General features: G+C 46.1%; 1 protein-coding gene across 2 annotated transcripts in view; it reads right to left on the reverse strand.

Annotated features, from left to right (window-relative positions):
• PRKCH (protein kinase C eta) overlaps positions 1-18933 on the reverse strand; it is a 108131-nt gene that overhangs the window by 10263 nt on the left and 78935 nt on the right. For both annotated transcript variants that reach the window (XM_021401496.1, XM_021401497.1), the window contains exons 11-12: positions 9536-9674; positions 8450-8638 (exon numbers count right to left, since the gene is read on the reverse strand). In XM_021401496.1, the coding sequence (XP_021257171.1) occupies positions 8450-8638; positions 9536-9674 (328 nt within the window). The remainder of the gene's footprint in view (positions 1-8449; positions 8639-9535; positions 9675-18933) is intronic.

Genomic DNA, 18933 nt, shown 5'->3' on the forward strand with positions numbered 1-18933 from the left:
TCGGAGATTTACGGCCCCGAGGGGAGCGTTCAGACCCCCCAGTTGGATGCACTGGTTCTCCATGGGCAGAGATGGCCCCAGCTGCAAGCAAGGACTGGTTATTCCCATGTCCAGGTGGCAGTCGGGTTCTCAAGGGAATTCTCGGCCCCTCCCCAAGATCACATTTTAATGAACTCCACCAAAACACTCTTGAGGGTCTATAATCACCGTGTTTATCTGTGGCAGAGTGGAGCAGTCAGCCCAGGCCACAAGTTTTAGGCTTGGCCACAGGAATTGCCTCTTCCTATGCACCAAGAGCAAGCAGAAAAAAGAAAAAAGAAAGTGGAAAGTTGGCACAAATGAATGCCGCTTCACTTTTTTTTTTTTTTTTTTAATCTCTGGCAGGAAAGAGAAGGATGAATCATAATTGCCACAACAATAGGCAGGGTTAGGAGCTTTTGTTGTGAAGCAAATCTGAGCCTGCATGCTGTGGGCTTAAATAAGAAGCCAATTTCAGCCTATTGAGAAGGAAAAGGTAAAAGATCTGATGACAACTTCAAGATGAATTTGGCATTGGCAGGCTACATAGGGATGGCATTAGCTTTCTTTCACGGTGAATTATTCAGAAGCATGAGGCTATTACTGCGGGGAAGAGGAACACATCAGAAAGGGGTGTGATCAATCAACAGAAGAGATTAAAATCGCTGGGGAATACTGATTGCTTTTTAAGAATTACATGGCAAAGGGACAGGACATTATAGTAATGGATATGCAAGCTCAGGCAAAAGAGGCAAGACGACAACCTGCGGTGGAGCTCACTCGGCCCCGACGCTTAACCACACCGCGTGTTTATTGCATAAATGGCTCAGACAAGAGATCGTTTAAAGCTGCAGAATTCCTTCTTGCTTGGGAAACAACCGGCTCCAGGGTCCTGCTTTTCCTGCAGAGGCTCCAGAGCCAACCAGGAAATGCAAGATGAAAGCATTTTTGAAAACAAAACAAAGAGAAAATGTTTACACAGATCCGGCATAGAGTTTCACAGAGATTCAAATATCTGCCTGAGTGTGACAGCCAAAGCTTAATCAAACTGTGAAAGGGATTTATGGAGCCAGCCAGCTCTGAAGGGATGCCAAGGAGAATAATTTATTGGAATATTTGAAGGCATTTTTAATATCTGCTTCTGTTAGCTGGCTCCTCCGCTCTGAGGATAAAGCAACGAGCCCATCTCGCTCCCTCTTTGATTTCAGTGGGTCCACCACTGTGTTGTTCCTTTTCCTTTTAATCTTTGTTTAAAAAATACTCCCGGCATCTGGTGCATTCAAAACCAGGTTCACTCTGACTATTCCAGCACTGCATGTGGAACAGATTATCTGCATTTTTCTGTCTGTTTGAAAGAAAGAGCCCGGCTCAGATCTGCAGGATGCGAGTGCAAAGGAGAGCCATATGCCTTGTGCAGTGGCGTACAAGAAATGTGGGCAACGTTACACCATCACCACCTGGCTGCCTTGCTTCACACTTCCTAAGCCTTTAGGTGAGGACAGGGGAGCTCAAGCACAAAGGTCTCGCCTTGCTCACACAGCGGCCAAACTGACTGCCCAGGGCCGAGGGAAAAGGCGAGGCAGGAAGGCAGCGGGAAGCACATACGTATCGCACCTGGATGTGCCAAGCCAAGCACAGCCGAGGTGCTCTGAGTCATGTGTTGCTTGCTGCAGCATGCAGGGAGGATGCAGACACCTACTGTGGTGTCTGAGCTGATGACAGTTCCTACTAGTTCTGACCTCCCAGCATCCAGGTGTGCTGGACTGCAAGCAAGCATAGAGCACGAAGAGAAGGAACCCATCTCCTAAGAACAGTTCAGAAGACCTCATCCTCCATGCTGACGTTCAGGGAGCAGCTGTGGAGAGCAGGCAGCTTGGAGCACGCACATCTCTCCACTCAGACGTCTAAAAACCAGCCCTTTCCCTCCACTCCTCTGTCACTGCAGGCTGTTTGCTTTGATTATGTTAAAATCTGCCTCTAAGTCTTTCTGCTGCAAAAACCCTGGCCTCTCCCTTCTCTCTACATTAATGACATTTTCAAGTTACTTACAGCCTTAGGGCCAGTCTGGTTCAGAGCTGAGTGCTCACCGACCAGAAAACCTTCCTGAAAATAAGCTGCAGCACACACAAAAGGGATGCTCACCAAGACTTTGGGTGCTCACAATGTTATCCCCTCACCATGCAGTTCACTCCTCCTGCAGCTCAGCTCAGTCCTCACTTCGCTTTCTGCTGCCGTGCTTGGGTGGAGTGCCCTGGGGGTATTTGTTTTGTTTCTCTCCAAACTTTTTTCCTCCCGGCCTGTTACAATAAGCTCTTGTAGCACAGCCCAAATCTCCACGGGCTCTGTTGGAGCGGTTATTCTGCGTTCAACCAAACTGACCTGCCCTATGCTCCGGGCATGTGGGTTAGCTGAAGTTCCTAAGAATTACTTTGGAATAGTGGGAGATGACTATGCTCAATCTGTACTCACCACGGACTCCTGGATTTAACTCTTACACACACAAAAATAATAGTAAATAACATTTGTATCTCATTTGGAGTCACCACTCACAGTTGTACTGAAACAAAGAAAAAACAGTGCTCATTTTCACTGGAAGAAGGGGATGGAACACAGAACATTCAGTTCTTCCTGGCCTAGTACTACCTGCAGATTTAGGGAAGAAGAAAACTCTAACACACCCACACTTTTTCTACTGTTATTTAACCTCATTCTACATATGAATATAAATAACCAACAATTGTAAAGCACTTCTACAATGGACTACCCATGCTCCCTAACTCAACCTCTTGTTTTAAGAGAGAATTTGGCCCCACTTCCCAGCAATATGCATGCTTCTCCCCTCCCCAGCTGGACAGGACTTGCCTCTGGAGCCACACACAAACAATTATACTCCTGCCACCTGTACTACATTGTGGGAAATTCTCCTGTGGCCCTGCCTGCTCTGATGTTAAGTGCCAGAGGGACCCAAGGCGGTTTTGTATTCGCTTCTCTGGGCAGCAAACAAACGACAAGCTCCTACAGAAAGTTTCGAGCAGCTTTTTTAATTAGCAAGCTGAACATCGGCTGAGTGGTTGTGAAAGGGCCCCAGTACCTCTTTCCCACTGAAAAGTAAGTGACTTGCTGCCATCTGCATTGCAGCATTCCTGAGTGGCTTTTTTGCTCTCCAGAAAAAGCTGTGTGAGCTGCCTCCTAGGAAAGAGGGCTGTGTTACACTGCCAGAGAGCTCTAGGTATTGAATACTGCTATATAGTACTGCTGTAAGTACTAGCTGTACAAGCAAGCCAAAAGAGCTAAGGAACTAACAGAAATGCTCGAGTTTCTTGTCTTTGGTCTGTCATGGGCTCACAGAAATGGGACAAAAGGCTTTTCCTTCTAGATCAGGCTTCAAGGCTGTCTGGAGACCATGGGGCTAGGTTTAAAGTGTGGCACATTCATAGAATCACAGAATCATCCAGGTTGGAAAAGACCTCCTCCAAGCTCATCCCCAGCCCACCCCCACCATGCCCACTGGCCATGTTCCTCAGTGCCACATCTCCACAGCTCCTGAACACCTCCATGGACAGTGATCCCCCCGCTCCCCGGGCAGTCTGTGCCAGTGTATCACCGCCCTTTCTGAGAAGAAATGTTTCCTAACATTCAAACACTCCCCCTCCTTCTTCTCCCGCAATCCACACAATCTTGCTCCTGGCTGCTGATGAAAGCCAGGCAGAAAACCCCAACTCCATCACCTGATGCTCCAAAAGCCAAAAATGTGTCCATTACAGCTGGGCTCAGAGCTGGACCTGGCTTCAGCTGACCCACAGAACATCATTCTCTCCAGGTCAGAGCTTGAAGCACTGATTTGCAGACACTACAGCCCCTTGATGTTAACTTAGCAACAGAAAGGGGATTTGAAGCAAGGCTGCAAGAGCAAAGCCTAAGGGAGCATGGGGTGGGTGTTCACACCTCAGCAGTAGCGTCAGAGTTCACAGAATGCCACATGAGCCGGAGGGAGGAACTGAACTCAGTGGCACAAAGCAGCAGAGACTGCACTAAACCAGAGCACTTCCCTTTTGACTCAGCATCACTTCCAGGCTATTATTCTCTAGAAAAACAGATAAACTTCAGGTTTTGCCTTTGCATCCTTTTCACTGTATTGCTGACGTCATTTATTCTCCGAGATATGGATCATGTTTGCTTTCTCAACTGAGGTCACTAACCTCTCCATCCCTCTCCCTCCTTACAATAATGCTCTTTGTGCTAAACCTCCTGCATCAGTGCTACCCTGTGAGGTTCCACCTGCACCGGTGCAGAATGCAGACTACTGAAACCACAGCCAGCTTCCTCTGCATCTTCCTCTTCTCTTGCCTGTTGTTTATTTTTCACATGAAAGCCACACAGAAGGGGAATCACCATTTTTGCTTAACTCTGGTGGTGCTTTCTCCAAAGTACCTGTATTTAACCAGTTGGAGCGAGAACGGGCATTAGTCTGACTTGTGTCCCCAGAACGCCCAGCCACATGCCCAAGCCTCGCTTTTTAAAGCAGTATTTCAGCTAGACCAGAGGCATTTCAGAGCTGATGTTATGACTGGAGGTTGGTACACAAATGCTAAGAGACAACCTCAGCTTCACTGAACTCAGCTTCACCAGGTTCAGAAAAGCTGGGTGCAGAAGGCAGAGCAATGCTAACACTTCCCCAGGGAGATACTGCTTTGTAACCTGCTCTGTCACTTGGCTCTGAGAGCAAAAACATCCAAGTTGCAATTCCTCATCCAAGTTTCCAAACGTTTGGGCCAACCATTGCTACATCAGAGGATTACTCCATGGAGTGACTCAATAGACTTTGTCCTCCTCTCCTCATCTGACACCAAAGAAAATCCCTGCAGCTTTTCCTGCGAATTTACTTCCCATTACTCCACTGTTGAGCTCCAGTTCTCACTGTGTCCCTTCCTGCCCCCTCCAAATAAGCCTGCTTGTTACAAACATAGTGCAGTGATTGCACTGTATTTGAAAAAGTCAAACGTGAAGCAAGTGAAACATGCAGCCAAAATATCACCCTGCTTACGGGAAACAAGGGAACTGTATTTCATTTTGCTATTCACTCAGCTTACTCCCCAAGCCTCCAGCTGCCTGGAAAGCCACTCTCTTTGCTCAAGCACTTTTTGCTAGTAACAATTCACAAATTCAAAACGTCAACGTGCTGTAACAAAGCAAATCCCAGCTGCACTCTCACAGTAAAAGATACAGTCCAGCAGTCTCTGCTCTCTGCCTGCTCACAAAGTTTCTCTTTCACAGCCTCTTCATCATCAGACACAGGCGATTACTTAGCTGATAGCAGAGCATGTGAAAAAGTTTCTTTTGCAGGCACAGATCCTGTCGCGCTGGGGCCAGTGCTCCTCTGGCATAGATTTGTTGCTATGGGTAGAGCTATGGAGAAATACAATTTTTGAGGGAGAGGGGAAGAGAGGATGGTAATCAAATTGAAATGTCTATTCAGATTGAGATAAAGTGGTCTAAATCCATTCAGCAGTAATTCTCCTTTTCTGCATGTCCTTCCCGCCCTCAAGCAAATCCATGCCCAATTGGAATTCCTTGCCTGAGTTCACTCTGCCTGATTTGAACCCATAATTCCCTAAATTTCCCAGTGACTCACTCCAGTCATGCAGGGTACTGTAAACATGAAGGGTTTGGGATTTCCCAGTTCCCTCCTCTGAGAGTCATGATTCCATCCAAATCCTGTTCATCTACACCAATTTAGCTCTGCCCTACTACTTCCAGCACTTGAAATATAGTATCAAGGACAAAAAAAAAAAAAACCAAAAAAAACCCCACACCAACCCAAACATTAATAAACAGAAAAAGAAAACTTCTTTTAGAGCCCAAATGTTTCTGATTTGAATTCTAAGCACAGTCCCAGGGCACTGAGGTTGTTTCTGTTTTCCTTGGTGTCAGTGCTCAAAAACAAACCAGTAACACCAACTGCTCTTAATGAGGGCCTAAGAACATGTCTTGGTCATTATCAGGAAACTGCAAAGATGAACAGGATGCAATCTTCAGAAATCAGGTGCTTTCTGATCAGGGGAAACTGGTGACACACAGTTATGGTAAATGTAAGCAAAACAAAATAACAGCATCCATGAAATGGGTCCTAAAACCTATTATCCTTATTTATAAGGAAGCTCTTCTAGAAGGCAGGCTGCCCAAGTGCTTTCTAAACCTAGATACACACATTTGTATAGAATCTCTTAGTACCTACGCCTAATCACATCTTCCTGGCAGGGGAATTTGATTTTAGTTTCAGAGCTTTGTACCACTCAAGCGCTAAGTGAATTCCCACTTGTTCTGCTCAAGGTTAGAGGCCAGAACTTTTAGTGAGGGGATAATCCAATTATTGAGGATATTAAGGCCTTAGCCTGCAACATAAGAGACCCCAGGTTTAATTTCCTGCTCTTCCATACACCTCCCATGCCATGTAATTACTTATTATCATTTCTGTCACTGCAGCAGTTCAGTGCTCTGATTTTCCATGCTCTTAATATCATGGGTTAGAAAGTACTGCCACAGCTGTAAATCAGGGAGCTCACATTCACTTTCCGTTGAGACAAACAACACAACAGTGATTAGAAGGTGCTCACACAGTAATGATAATGCTGTATCTACAAAAAATAATATTAACATCAGAAGACTACAATAAGCAATTCTCCTTACAGATTCTGGCTACCAGATTAAAGACCCAACAAAATCAAACGCTCCTCACCTTGAAATGGTTCTTTACATATTTAATTTCTCCATTTCATAGAATCATAGAATGGCTTGGGTTGAAAAGGACCTCAAAGATCATCGAGTCTCAACCCCCTGCCAAGTGCAGGGTCGCCAACCACTAGACCAGGCTGCCCAGAGCCACGTCCAGTCTGGCCTTGAATGCCTCCAGGGACGGGGCATCCACAACCTCCCTGGGCAACCTGTTCCAATGCATCACCACCCTCTGTGTGAAAAACTTCCTCCTAATATCTAACCTAAATCTCCCCTGTCTCAGCTTAAAACCATTCCCCCTTCTCCTATCGCTATCCACCCTCGTGAACAATCATTCCCCCTCCTGTTTATAGGCTCCCTTCAAGTATTGGAAAGCCACAATGAGCTCTCCCCGGAGCCTTCTCTTCTCCAAACTAAACAAGCCCAGTTCCCTCAACCTTTCCTCAGAGGAAATTTCTTGTTTCTTTCTCATTTCTTTGAGTCAGCACTCATATAGCATTACTATAAAATGCTATCTTGTCCAATTATTTCTTTGGCCCTCTATTACCATTTAGTAGTACCAAGCCTTGAATACATTCGTGTTCACAGCACTTTGCAAGGGAAGGACAAACTCTGATCCTTCTCTATAAGAAGTGTGCTTAGAAATATTAAGAGATATGATCATGGGCAGGAAGAAGTCAGTAGCAGAACAGCCAAGTTAGGTCTCCTGACTCCAAGGTTAATGCCTTTGTCACTGATTCAAGACAAAGCCAAGGAGCTCCAGTACACTAGGCACTGTTTGTACACGCACAGTCTGAAATCTAAAAAAGCTTCCTCCTCACGTCACAGGCAAATATGTGAGGCACAGGATAAGAGAGGTCTTGGGAAAATTCAGGAATACATGTTAGAACAAGAACTAAGTGCAGTCAGCAACAACTCTCCTCAAACTGTTTGCTGTACAGCCTCCCTTTCCCCCCTCCCCCCCACCCGAACACACAAAAATCAGAAACTTATGTATGCAGGTAGGCAGTGGTCCCCAGGGGAAAGCTGGCAGTACCAACAGTCAGAACAAAGGATTATCAGGAAGTCTTCACTTCACTGACACTTGAGTCACATGGAAACCACAGAATCAGTGAATGGCCTGGGCTGGAACTGACCTTCAGGACCATCCAGTTCTAGTCTCCTGCCATGGGCATGGACATCCTTCACCAGACTAGGCTGCTGAAAGCCCCATCCAACCTGACCCTGAACACTTCAAGGGATGGGGCAGCCACAGCTTTGCTAGGCAGCCTGTGCCAGGGCCTCACCACCTTCACAGTGAAGAATTTCTTCCTTATATCTAATCTAAACCTACTTTTTTAGTTTAAAACTGTCCTTGTCCTATCATACAGTCACTGCTGGTAATACTGTATATACCTGCTACTTCTGTTCTGGAAGATGACCGTATGTTGTAAATCATTAAGCCAGCAAGGGAATGCCCAGACAGGCAGACCAGCACACACTTTGCTTGCCAAGTTGGCTGCTGAACTGTATAAAGGACGTAACTGCGAAAGCATGCTGAAGTGTGGCAGGATATTCTTTTTTAGTTTATCCTTCCGTCCAAGATAAGAAAGGGCCAGGGAAACCACAATTTCTGAGCACCCATCCTCCAGCCCTGTTTCCTTTTGTTAGGTTTAGACTGAAGAAAGCTAAGAAAGTGAAGACAGCAGAGGGAACTTACCGCTTTGAGGATTGCCACTGCATCCTGCTGGAGCCATGTTGGGTAGACAACTTCATCGTTCAGAATGGCCTCAAACAGGTCGTCCTCATTCTCTGCCTCAAAGGGCGCGTGGCCACACAGCATCTCATATAGCAGCACGCCCATGGCCCACCAGTCAACATCAGGGCCATACAGCATCTCTTGCAGTATCTGGAAAAGGCATGAGAATGACACGTCATCCCTAGAGGTCCCTAAACTGAACTAGGGAGGAAAAGAGATTTGGAAATATCATTGCGGAAGTTCTTGCTGTGGCCTAACAGTTCTCTCTACTATGCTGGCTGGATGCCTACATGACATACAGCTGGGAACCCACTGATCTGCACTAAGGTACATCAGATCTATTAAATGACTGAATTAGCTTGGCTGCTCATTGGGTCAACAATGCCTTAGAAATGATGCTAGAGTTTATCAGGAGGAAAAAAGACATTTCAGCTAAACTATCTGAGCCTCAGAAGTGGTGGAGCAGCTATGCGCATGAGCTGATACCGCCTTTTCCTTGCCCCTGGGAATGAAATGCTCACACTGCTCCAACACCAGCACTATCAGCTGGAGAGGGGAAGGAGCATAACTGTATGAGAAAGGCACAAACACCAACCACAAACAAAAATTCATTTGTGTTGAAAGGAGGATCTGAAACCCTGTCAAAACATCTGGCAGCATCTGAAGGGCAGTTGTTCCTTAAAGAGGCGTTTATTAATTTTGTAGTGAGGTTGGTGAATGACAGGGAAGGGGAGAAGGTAGAAAAATGAATAGAGAAAGGAGGGAGAATATGATCTCCTTTCAAATCAAACTGGGCCAGGATCTGTATGTGCCTCTTCCTCAAGTTTTCTGCAGTTGTAGCTCCACTCTTCACCTCACCTTTGCTTAAGAAAAAGATATGCTTATCTTGGCGCCTCATGTTTCGTTTGCACCAGGGACCAGTAACAGAAGCATGCATCTAGTAGGAAACCTTGCACCCAGCAGACAAATAAGGTCTAACTAAAGACAACAGAGTGCAGGCTGGCTGCTCAAAACTGACATTTCCTGGCAAAGAAAGGTTCCTTATACCTCCGGAGCAATGTAGTCTGGTGTACCACAGAAGGTAGCTGTGGTAATGCCATCATGAATGCCCTCCTTGCACATTCCGAAGTCTGCCAGCTTGCAGTGACCCTCATGGTCCAGCAGCACGTTGTCCAGCTTCAAGTCCCTGCAACGAGACAAGTTGCTACGTGCTCGGTGCAGCCCCAGCACAAATGGAGGCAGCATCCCAGGCCTCAAAAGCTTAACCTGTGAACTGGACAAGCCTCATCATCATAAAAAAAAAAATAGAAATAAAATAAACAGAAGTCACGCAGGAAGGGTTTTCTTTTGATCCATCTCTTACAAAAGGGACGGAGGAACAAACATTTTTCCACCAAAATGCATTTAACATGGGTAGGTGCTACGCGAGTTCGCCCACATGGCTTTCCAAACACACCGCAGGCCTGACCAGCCGAGCTCCTGCTCACTCAGCTCTGGGACTCACTGGATCAGAGGTCACCAGAGCTGTCAAATTGTGTAATGATGCTTTGATGCTGCAAAACGCCGCGCAGGTGACACTGTGATTTGGCAAAGCACCGTGCTGGGGGGAGAGCATCTTCTCTGCTCCTGAGGGTTTAGCTCCCATGCTTATCCGTACTGAGGCAACCCTGACTGATAAATCCCACCTACAAATTCTTGAAGCCTTTAAACTTTCCTGGCTGCACCCCTTCCAGCAGCTAATGCAATAACCTATTTCCCCCTGTAGTGCTCGTTGGGGTGGGGACTTCCTTGTTTCATACCTGTTCCCTACCACGAGAGTCCTGAAGCCAAATGCCATCAGCGAGCAAGCTGCAGAAAGGCACATTTTCCAGTGCATCACCTGTAACTGCCAGGAAGCACCTCATCAAAAATAGGGCTGCCAAAACGACAGAGTCTTCATGAAGCTTATCAGGGAGAATGCCTTAGGGAATAGCCTGCAGCCATAAGTACTGTCAGGAACATGACCAGAAAGCACAGGGTCATCTGCAGACTTAAGCAATGCCTTCCTAAAAATACATACTAGCTCTTGGCACCTCTGTTTCTCAGCTGTCAGACGGGCTCTAGGCACCATCACAGATGGAGGAAAGCAGCTATGACGGGAGTGCAAATAGGTCACTTTTTTTTTTCTTCACATTTTGGAGAAAAACTGCATCAAGGGGTGTCCAAAAGCATCCTGGTAGTTCAGCATCCTAAAATACAAGTTTCTGCTGCTTCTCGCACAAGATGCATTTAAATATCTCTGATACGGAATGAATTTACAGGTCACAGCTCTTTCACAGTAACTATCTCAGCTGTGGCTAACCTTGGCCAAGAGTTCTGCACAGTCCTCACAGAAGCTCTGAGGCAAGTGTTACCATCAGCATTCTGCTGAGACGGAGGACAGGGTCATGGGCCTAGACAAAGCTGCTTTCAAAGTCACTTGGGTGCCCACATAGAAAAAAAAAAATCATTTGAGGGTCTCAGGGCCCCCTTATGAAATCCATACTGAAAATCTAATCAATTTTGACCTCTGACTGGACATCTGTTTTCCTGGAAAGGGGCTGCAACGAGGAGAATGGTAACACAAATGGCATCTCCACACCGATGTGAAGATCTGTGGGAGAGCTGAAATCTGAATCCAGCTTGATCCCACCCATCCTCTATGATCCCAAAGTGAAAATCAGGTAGTTAACTGATGCTTTGCATTAGCATTCTACAGCCCGCACCACCACCAGAAGCCTCTCTAGAGTTTCTGACAAGCTCTCTCACCACTTCACTGTCACAATGGAAAGATCAGTGACACACTGTGCTAAACAGAGCCACATCCTGCCCTAAAGAGATAAGAAAAAGTATTATTAGCCTCTTTTGAATGGATGGGTAAGCAAGGGGTGGAGGTCAAGAATTTACCCATATTTGCCAGAACCAAGACTGAACACCAACTTCCTGAAAATCAGAACAAGATCTTAATCGTAAGTTCATACGCATCCTCTCTCTTCAACTTTAACAAGATACAGCAGCAGAAGCCAGTAAAAACCCGTCTGTCTGGATGCTGCCCTTCCCAGAAGGCCACTGGCTATCTGGTGGCCAGTGAAATTTGGAGGTCTAGGACAGTGCCCATGCTTGTCTTACACTTCAGTGTTTGCTCTGGGTGGGATGCTCAGCAGAAGATACTTATTTTTCCCCTTCTCAGAATTAAGCATAACCGTTAAGCCATGTGGGCAAAGTATTAGGTGAGCACAATGAGTGGTATTGTACGTGCTTGTCCAGGACAGTATGCCTTCAACAGCAGTTTACAGTCAAAGCTGCTGTTGCTCTTCCTTGTGGTTACTGGCAGAGCAGGGAAGCCCTCCAAGCATAAAGGCAGGCCTTGTTTCCAGGAATCTGCAGTGATGTGGTTGAAATGCAGAGTTTATTCTTGGCTTGGTGTTAAATGCAGCAAATGCCTTTTCAGCCCTGGGCAGGCCTGACTTCTTAGGGAGGGTGCACCTAACCACGTGACCAGAAGGAGAATTTTGGTGAACTTGCTTGGAGATCCCCCTTCCAGGTTTCCTCCCATCCCCCCTAAACATCCGCCATGTCCTGAAGTGCTTAGGAAACACCTCAAAATACACCTTTGTTACACCTGAGCCAGAAGAAATGCAGCCATGTCAATGGACTAAATAAGGCTACAGTCACAGACTCACAGAATCACTAAGGTTAGAAAAGACCTCCAACTTCACCAAGCCCAACCACAACCCACCCTCAGCATGCCCACTGCCCACGTCCCTCAGTGCCACATTTACCCTTTTCTTGAACACCTCCAGGGACAGTGACTCCACCACTCCCTGGGCAGCCTGTGCCAGTGCATCCCCACTCTTTCTGAGAAGAAATGTTTCCTAATATCCAACCAGAACCTCCCCTGGCACAACTTGAGGCCATTCCCTCTCAGTCCCTCATGCAGAGCCTGAGGAACAGAGGCAAGAACCTCGAAAAAGCAGGGCCTGCAGTCCCTGCGGGCTGCACAACGCACTGCCCTCATCACAGCACCAACACAGCAGGAGATGCTGGAGATGCAAGGCCTCTCTGCTGCATGACTGACTCTCTCCCATGACCAAACCGACTTCCCAGTGCTCTTCGCTGGCCAACTCCCCAGAAGGCCGCACAAAAAAGGCCCCACCTGGAGCAGGTCTCATGGGCTGGGCCAGCAGCAAGGCCTGGCCATGTAGCTCTAGAGCAGCTCCCTCCGGCTACCCCAGGCCCATCCTAAAGATAGCTCTGGCAGAGCTGGGCCTTGGTTTCACTGTCTTCACAGACGGCAGCAGTCGTAAGCTCTGTACTTGCTGCTCTACGCTGACAGCTCTCCTGTGCATCCCACCATATGAACCAGTGTGGTCATGTGAGAGGAAAAACACTGACAAGTTTCTAAGATTTACAAGGAGCTCTTCATTTTAGCAGCAAGGATTCCGGGAAGCTGATGAAACTGGAAGCCATCCAGCTCGCAGGGCCCAAATCTACCTCATTTCCTTAATACTTGCATTTTCCATTCAATATTTTTAGCAGTTCCATGAAGCAAGAATGGCAGAGAGGTTCTCTAAGGGCTGCGTTTCTAAGGTCCTACTGAGGCTCTGCCATAAGCCTTTCACTGGCAAACTTCCCTTGGAAAACAGACTTCATCCCGACTCAGAAAGGCAGCCTTTGTCCTCACACGCAGCTATGGCACATCAGGTTAACGGCGTCATTTTATTCTAGACCCAGAAGAAATGACAAAATGAGCTGCCTAAGCGTCATTCACCGAGAGAGGTGTTCTTTACACATCAGCCACTTCAGTCTGACATTTGTAAAAAATGAAATTACAATTGCAGATGATCCAGCCCTTTCTGAGGCATGTCAAATACAATTTCCCAGCACCAGTGAGTTTGCCAATGAATAGGTGTTATACAAGTACCTGCCACTCACTCTGCTCAGATAACCTCACTCATGACATAGAAATACATTTTAAAGGATGAACCCTTTCATTTTTTTCCTTCTTTTGCCTTCAGCACTCTGTGTTGCAAGGGCTGTGCATGCAATAAGGATCTACACTGCAGGAGCAGCTGGCTTCCCATTCGAATTGCCTCATGTTGAGGTTCTCCTAGGTTTGGAAATCCCAAAGGCACAGTTTAAAGCTCATAAAAACCCTAGTGATCCCATCTCAAGGCAAGCGATTTAGTCACAAAAGATGCAGAGACAATGTAGCAACAGCTAGACACAAACTGAGCTGCAACAAGGATTATAGACTATCCAAATGTGAAAAAAATATATATTTATATTATATTTATACAATAAAATACCCCCCAAAAACCCAGAATTAGCCAAGTCATTTTTTTTTGGCACTCCTGAATGGGAACATTTTGATTTTTCAGTCTTCACCGTGCAAAGTCATTTGAATATTCCTTTGGAGAGAGCAAATGTGCACTTAACCTCCTTTGCATGCAGGGACTAGACTTTGATTTTTCTCCACCTCTTCTGCTGAAATCATTTTACCTTGCAGAAATACGAAAATCTCCATTACGATAGAGAAAAAATGTGTTTCTATTTCTTGCTTTCCTAGCCAGAGCAATACATGTTTCCATCTCCTGCTGCTCCAGTGAAAATGTAATTCTTTTTTTCCAGAATGAAACAACTTCAGTAGAGGAGAACGAAAGAGAGCTGGCATAACAGTGCAGGTGTTAAGATACTTATCTAAGAGGAAGGATTTTCAAGCTGGAGGACCTACTTCAAATACACACAGTGGACAACACATTTAAACTAATACTTTGACTAAATAAGGAGGGGAGCAGAAGGAGGCCTCTTATTAAGAAAAGCCCTAAATACCTCTGTGAAGTTAACAATATTTCAGTTTTCCTTTGCATAAGATCTCTTGAGTTGCAAAAATAAGTTGTTTTTAAGACATCCTAACAATTATTTTGGGCCCAAATGAAACTTCCTTTCCTTTCTTCTTTCCACACTAAGCTCTGGGGGCTCAGCAGCCAAACTCAAAGAATCTAATTGATTTCACAATGCCATCTCCCACTGGTTTTGAAATAGGGACATCCAAATTTTGTTTCAAAGGTTTTATACCACTCTGAGAATTAAGAAAAGAATTAAGGAATTTAGGAAATTAATTTCCAATTCCACAAGTCTTAGGTTGTATAGAACTCACTGTTGCTTAGAAGTTTCTTCACAGAAAATGGTTGGCATCTCCCACATTCTTCCAATAACAACCACATCTTTAGAATAGGGAGAAATATTGAAATCACAAATGAAAACCCAGGTCACCAGCCTTTGAAAAAGGAAGCCACAAAGCAGAGATCAGAAAAAGATCAAGCTGTGCAACACTTGGGAAAGCAGCTTGAAAGCCTCAGGTTTGTTGCTGAACGAAATGAAGAGCAACTGCTCCCTTTCAGCCTTGGAGGCTTATTCCAATACAACTCTTATGGTACTTTAAAGGGGAAAATCACTACAGCCTGAGCAGTCCCGTGGTGCTTATGGATAGCACTGATTCCTGGGTGCAGAACAAAGGAAGAACTGAAGGTATCATACAGTGCTGTTGTACAACAGTCCCTGGGGATGACATGCTGAGATAGTGTTGCTTTACTCACCCACTACTATACAACATAGTCTTTAAATCCCCATGGGATTTAGTCTTCATTTCTCCCAGTCTCAGCTCCCCAGTTAAGTGAAGAAAAGGATGTCAGAGCTGCACATTCCACCCTTCAGGTATGGCATAGAGTTGGATCAAAATACAGGCCAGGGACTGCAAAGCGTTAGCTCAGCTCCAGGATTTCTTGAAAAACATTCTCTTGAGAAAAGAAAATGTTCCATCTAGTTTCTAGCCAACTTCCAAGATGCAGTGGCAAACTCAGGCTAACATGGTACAACCAAGGACAGCAACCAAGGACAGATAGATGATCTCCCCATATACACATAAATAAATTCACAGTTACAAGAAAGCAGGAATGAAATGGAGCAAGGTGCTCTCCTCCACTGTCCCAACATCCAGAAGTTATTTTTCAAAGCTGCCTGCACCTACGTGTTCAGTGTCCATAAACAGGGCCACAACATCTCCAAACAGAACAGACTTTCTCAGAAACAAATTAAAACCAGAAGTATAATATCATAATACAAGAATAAAACTAAGACCCAGTCTAAGAGGCTCAAGTGAGTGAAAATTCTGTGAAAGTTAACACTCACTGCTAGGCCACGTAACAGGGAGCATCCACCTGTCCTTGCTGGCTGCTTTGTGTGCTTTTGAGATGCTCTGCATCTGTGCAGTAGGATAAAGGCACGATGGATTACAGCCACCCGGCCTCCATGCAGGCTCTTGCAGGCTCATGCCTGGCATGCAGTGATGCAACATGCGCTCACATCAGGGCTCAGATATAAAGCTCTGGAGAACTCATGCCAAGCACACAGCCAAGGACTGCTCTGGCAAGCAGATGGGTGTCTGAACCTGGACAAGCCAGGGAGAGATCTCCACCTGTACCCATGCTCACCAGTGTGTCCAAAGGCACTCTGCATCAATCTTACGCACTGGCTGGGATAAAACTGATTAAGCTTTAAAACGTATCCTTGCTTGGCGGCTTGGGCTTCAGACTAAGACTGTCAAACATTCACATCCAGAAGCGCTCTGTTATTAGATTTTAATCTTAAAGTCAAGCAGCCCTCCAAGCATAAGGACAAGTTTCTGCAAGCCACATGCCCCAGTTAAGGCAGTACTGTGTGTTTTCTGGCAGAGATGGGCTGGGAATGGCACTCCAGGCTCCCTCCATGCCTGACTCCTTCCTGCTGGTGGGGGCTCTCTGTGAGCCAGCTCCTATGAGCAGCCCCATCCCCATGTTCCCTGGGCTGCTGCTCTGGAGATGAAACGATGCCCATGGGGCTGACTTCTCTTACAGTAAAGCAGCTGGCAAGCTGGTACTGCTCAGGATCCAGGATCTCTGCTGGTTTGAAATGCCAGCAGTCCCACCTTCCCTCCCTCCAGGCACTTCAGAAAAGTACCTGTGGAAGCTAACACAATTACTGACATGATTTCATTGCTATTGAGATGAATGGGCATGATTCACCCTCCAGTTAAATTGGAGTGGTAGGCTAAAGCATACAGGCATAGACTACAAAAACCCCTGGCACACCGCAATATGTAATCACAAAGCTTCCATCACACCGCTGGGTCTGAACCCAAGGGGCATAAATCCAGGGGGACCCCAAGGTTGCTCCAAGTCCCTTCAGGGTCAGGCACACCTATAAGAGCTTCGCCTTTACCATATGCACAGCAGCTAATGACAGCTTCCACAGGCAGCTTTACAAGGGCAGAAAGACATTCTTGTGAAATGGGGCAGCAGAGAGCTGAGGCCATTACTGCTGAAACACAGACGCGCTGGAGATTGCTACATAATCCCAAGGATGGAGCAACCCATAAGTATTTATATGTCCACATGTGTGCATACCTTATTTTTTTTATACATATATGTGCATATATATTATTTGCAGCACTTTTATGTGGTATTCTTGCCAGAAAAGAGGAGTTACATTTGAGGTGTTTCCCAGAATCCCAAAGTAAATGTCTCTCCATTTACTGTGGGAAGGAGAGAGGTGGACACAAAAAGGCTTCAAGTCTTTGGTATGCACGCCATGCACACCTCTCTGGCTGAGCTGCCAGGCTGGCTGCTGAGTCCTGTGATAGACTCCTTGGTCCCACTGGGCAGCAATGCTGGAATTTGTTGGCCCAGAAAACATCATTTGCTGAGTTGCTCCCAACAGAGCTTCTATTTTATCCCTGCCAAAAAAAGAGGGAAAGAGAAAAAAAACAAATCCAAAACACAACACCTCTTTCTGTGAGTCCCTTTGCCTGAAGTCTTCAGAGGAGGCGTACAACAGGCTTGAGACCTAAATGCATGAACAAGACTAAGAGGTGGACTTATGATGCATAGTGCCAAGAAAGACTAAGAAGCATAAGCCTGTTATGTCACCTTGACAAAAATAGAGCAGCGCTGACTCAAAGCCTGATACAGAAATTAAAATAAAACCAGGCCTATGCCTGCAATACAACGTGGTCTCAGTGCTTCCAGATGGATGGATGAGTTACCCAACAAGATCAACGCCAACTACCCACAGCCCACCTCAGAGCTCTGAGGCCCCGTCCTAGTAGAATCAGTGCGGGCCCATGCTGCTCAAGAGTTTCCTCTCTCCAACAGCACAGTGACATATCCTCATGTCACCACTCCTGCCACTAATCCTACCCTACGGGAATTAGCCACTAGTTCAAACCCAAGTGACTCTGCGCTCTCACTGCTAATCTCACAGCTGCTCACGAAATCTACCCTCCCCATGCTCAGTCTTATGAGGAACATTTCACTCCAGCAAATACCAAAAGGGAAAAAAAAGGAGGCACCATCCATCATGATTTTACGTGCAGACTGCCTCTGGCAACAACCTGGGCAGCAAGCAAACCTGTACAGGCATTTGTAATGCCAGCAGCACCTGGTGGGGAAGCAGGCACTCCTGCTCTGAACCTGTATGTCTTGTCAGACTTCTTCAGACTCGTATAACATGGCTAAGGTTCACTATACTCTAACCCTTATCCTGAATGCTGGGAAATCAGCAGAAGATGTCCTGTCACGTTCAGTCAATTTTGGATTAAGCCCTTAGAAAAAAAAAATTAACCTTACTAAGGCTCTGCATTACAGATCCAGATTTATGAAGCTAAGGCTATAGGCCCTAATCTCCTTTCTGTAACGGAATGAACAATGCTGAAGGCAAGAGTATTCTGTATTTTTAGAGGGGATTTCTTGAAAGCGCTTTGCTTTGGCCTGTAGATCTCCGCTGTCAAATTTACTGTTAACTTTGGAAGGAACATTACTGGGACAGAATGGCTGGTTTGGAAAATCTCACCATTTGCACAGAATTTTCCTGCACACGATGAAAAAGCAGTCTCAGCACTAGTGACACATTGTGGGCATAGAACACGCAGATGTCCCATCCCTGCACAGGAGGGAGCACTGCCTAGCCCGTAGCAGAACAGACTTTAAGTATGCTTCCTAGGAGATGCTGTCATGGGATGTTTATGGTCATTGCTGATAGCACTGACTCCTTTTTCTGAGGCTCCAATGTATCTGCGGGCACACAAAGTGCTCTCCTTACTGCTCTGATCTCTCTGCTTCTTGCCACAACAATCACTTAAACAGCAGCAGTGAAATCAGATGAAAGAAGTATTTGCAAGAGCGTGGTGAATGGGTCATTATTCCAAGATTTAGTTTCTCATTTCATGTGGTTTACTGTTGCTGTTCTCTCGTCACAGGGAATTCAATCCAGGCTGTGTGAAGCCCACATACCCTGGATAAGCAGGGCAGAGCAGGGTAAGCTCCTGGCTGGGTATGCCAAGCTCCCTGCAATTCCACTCCTCCTTCTGGGGACTCCTCTCAGCTTTGCAT

Source organism: Numida meleagris, chromosome 6, assembly GCF_002078875.1.
Source record: "Numida meleagris isolate 19003 breed g44 Domestic line chromosome 6, NumMel1.0, whole genome shotgun sequence".
Taxonomy (NCBI): domain Eukaryota; kingdom Metazoa; phylum Chordata; class Aves; order Galliformes; family Numididae; genus Numida; species Numida meleagris.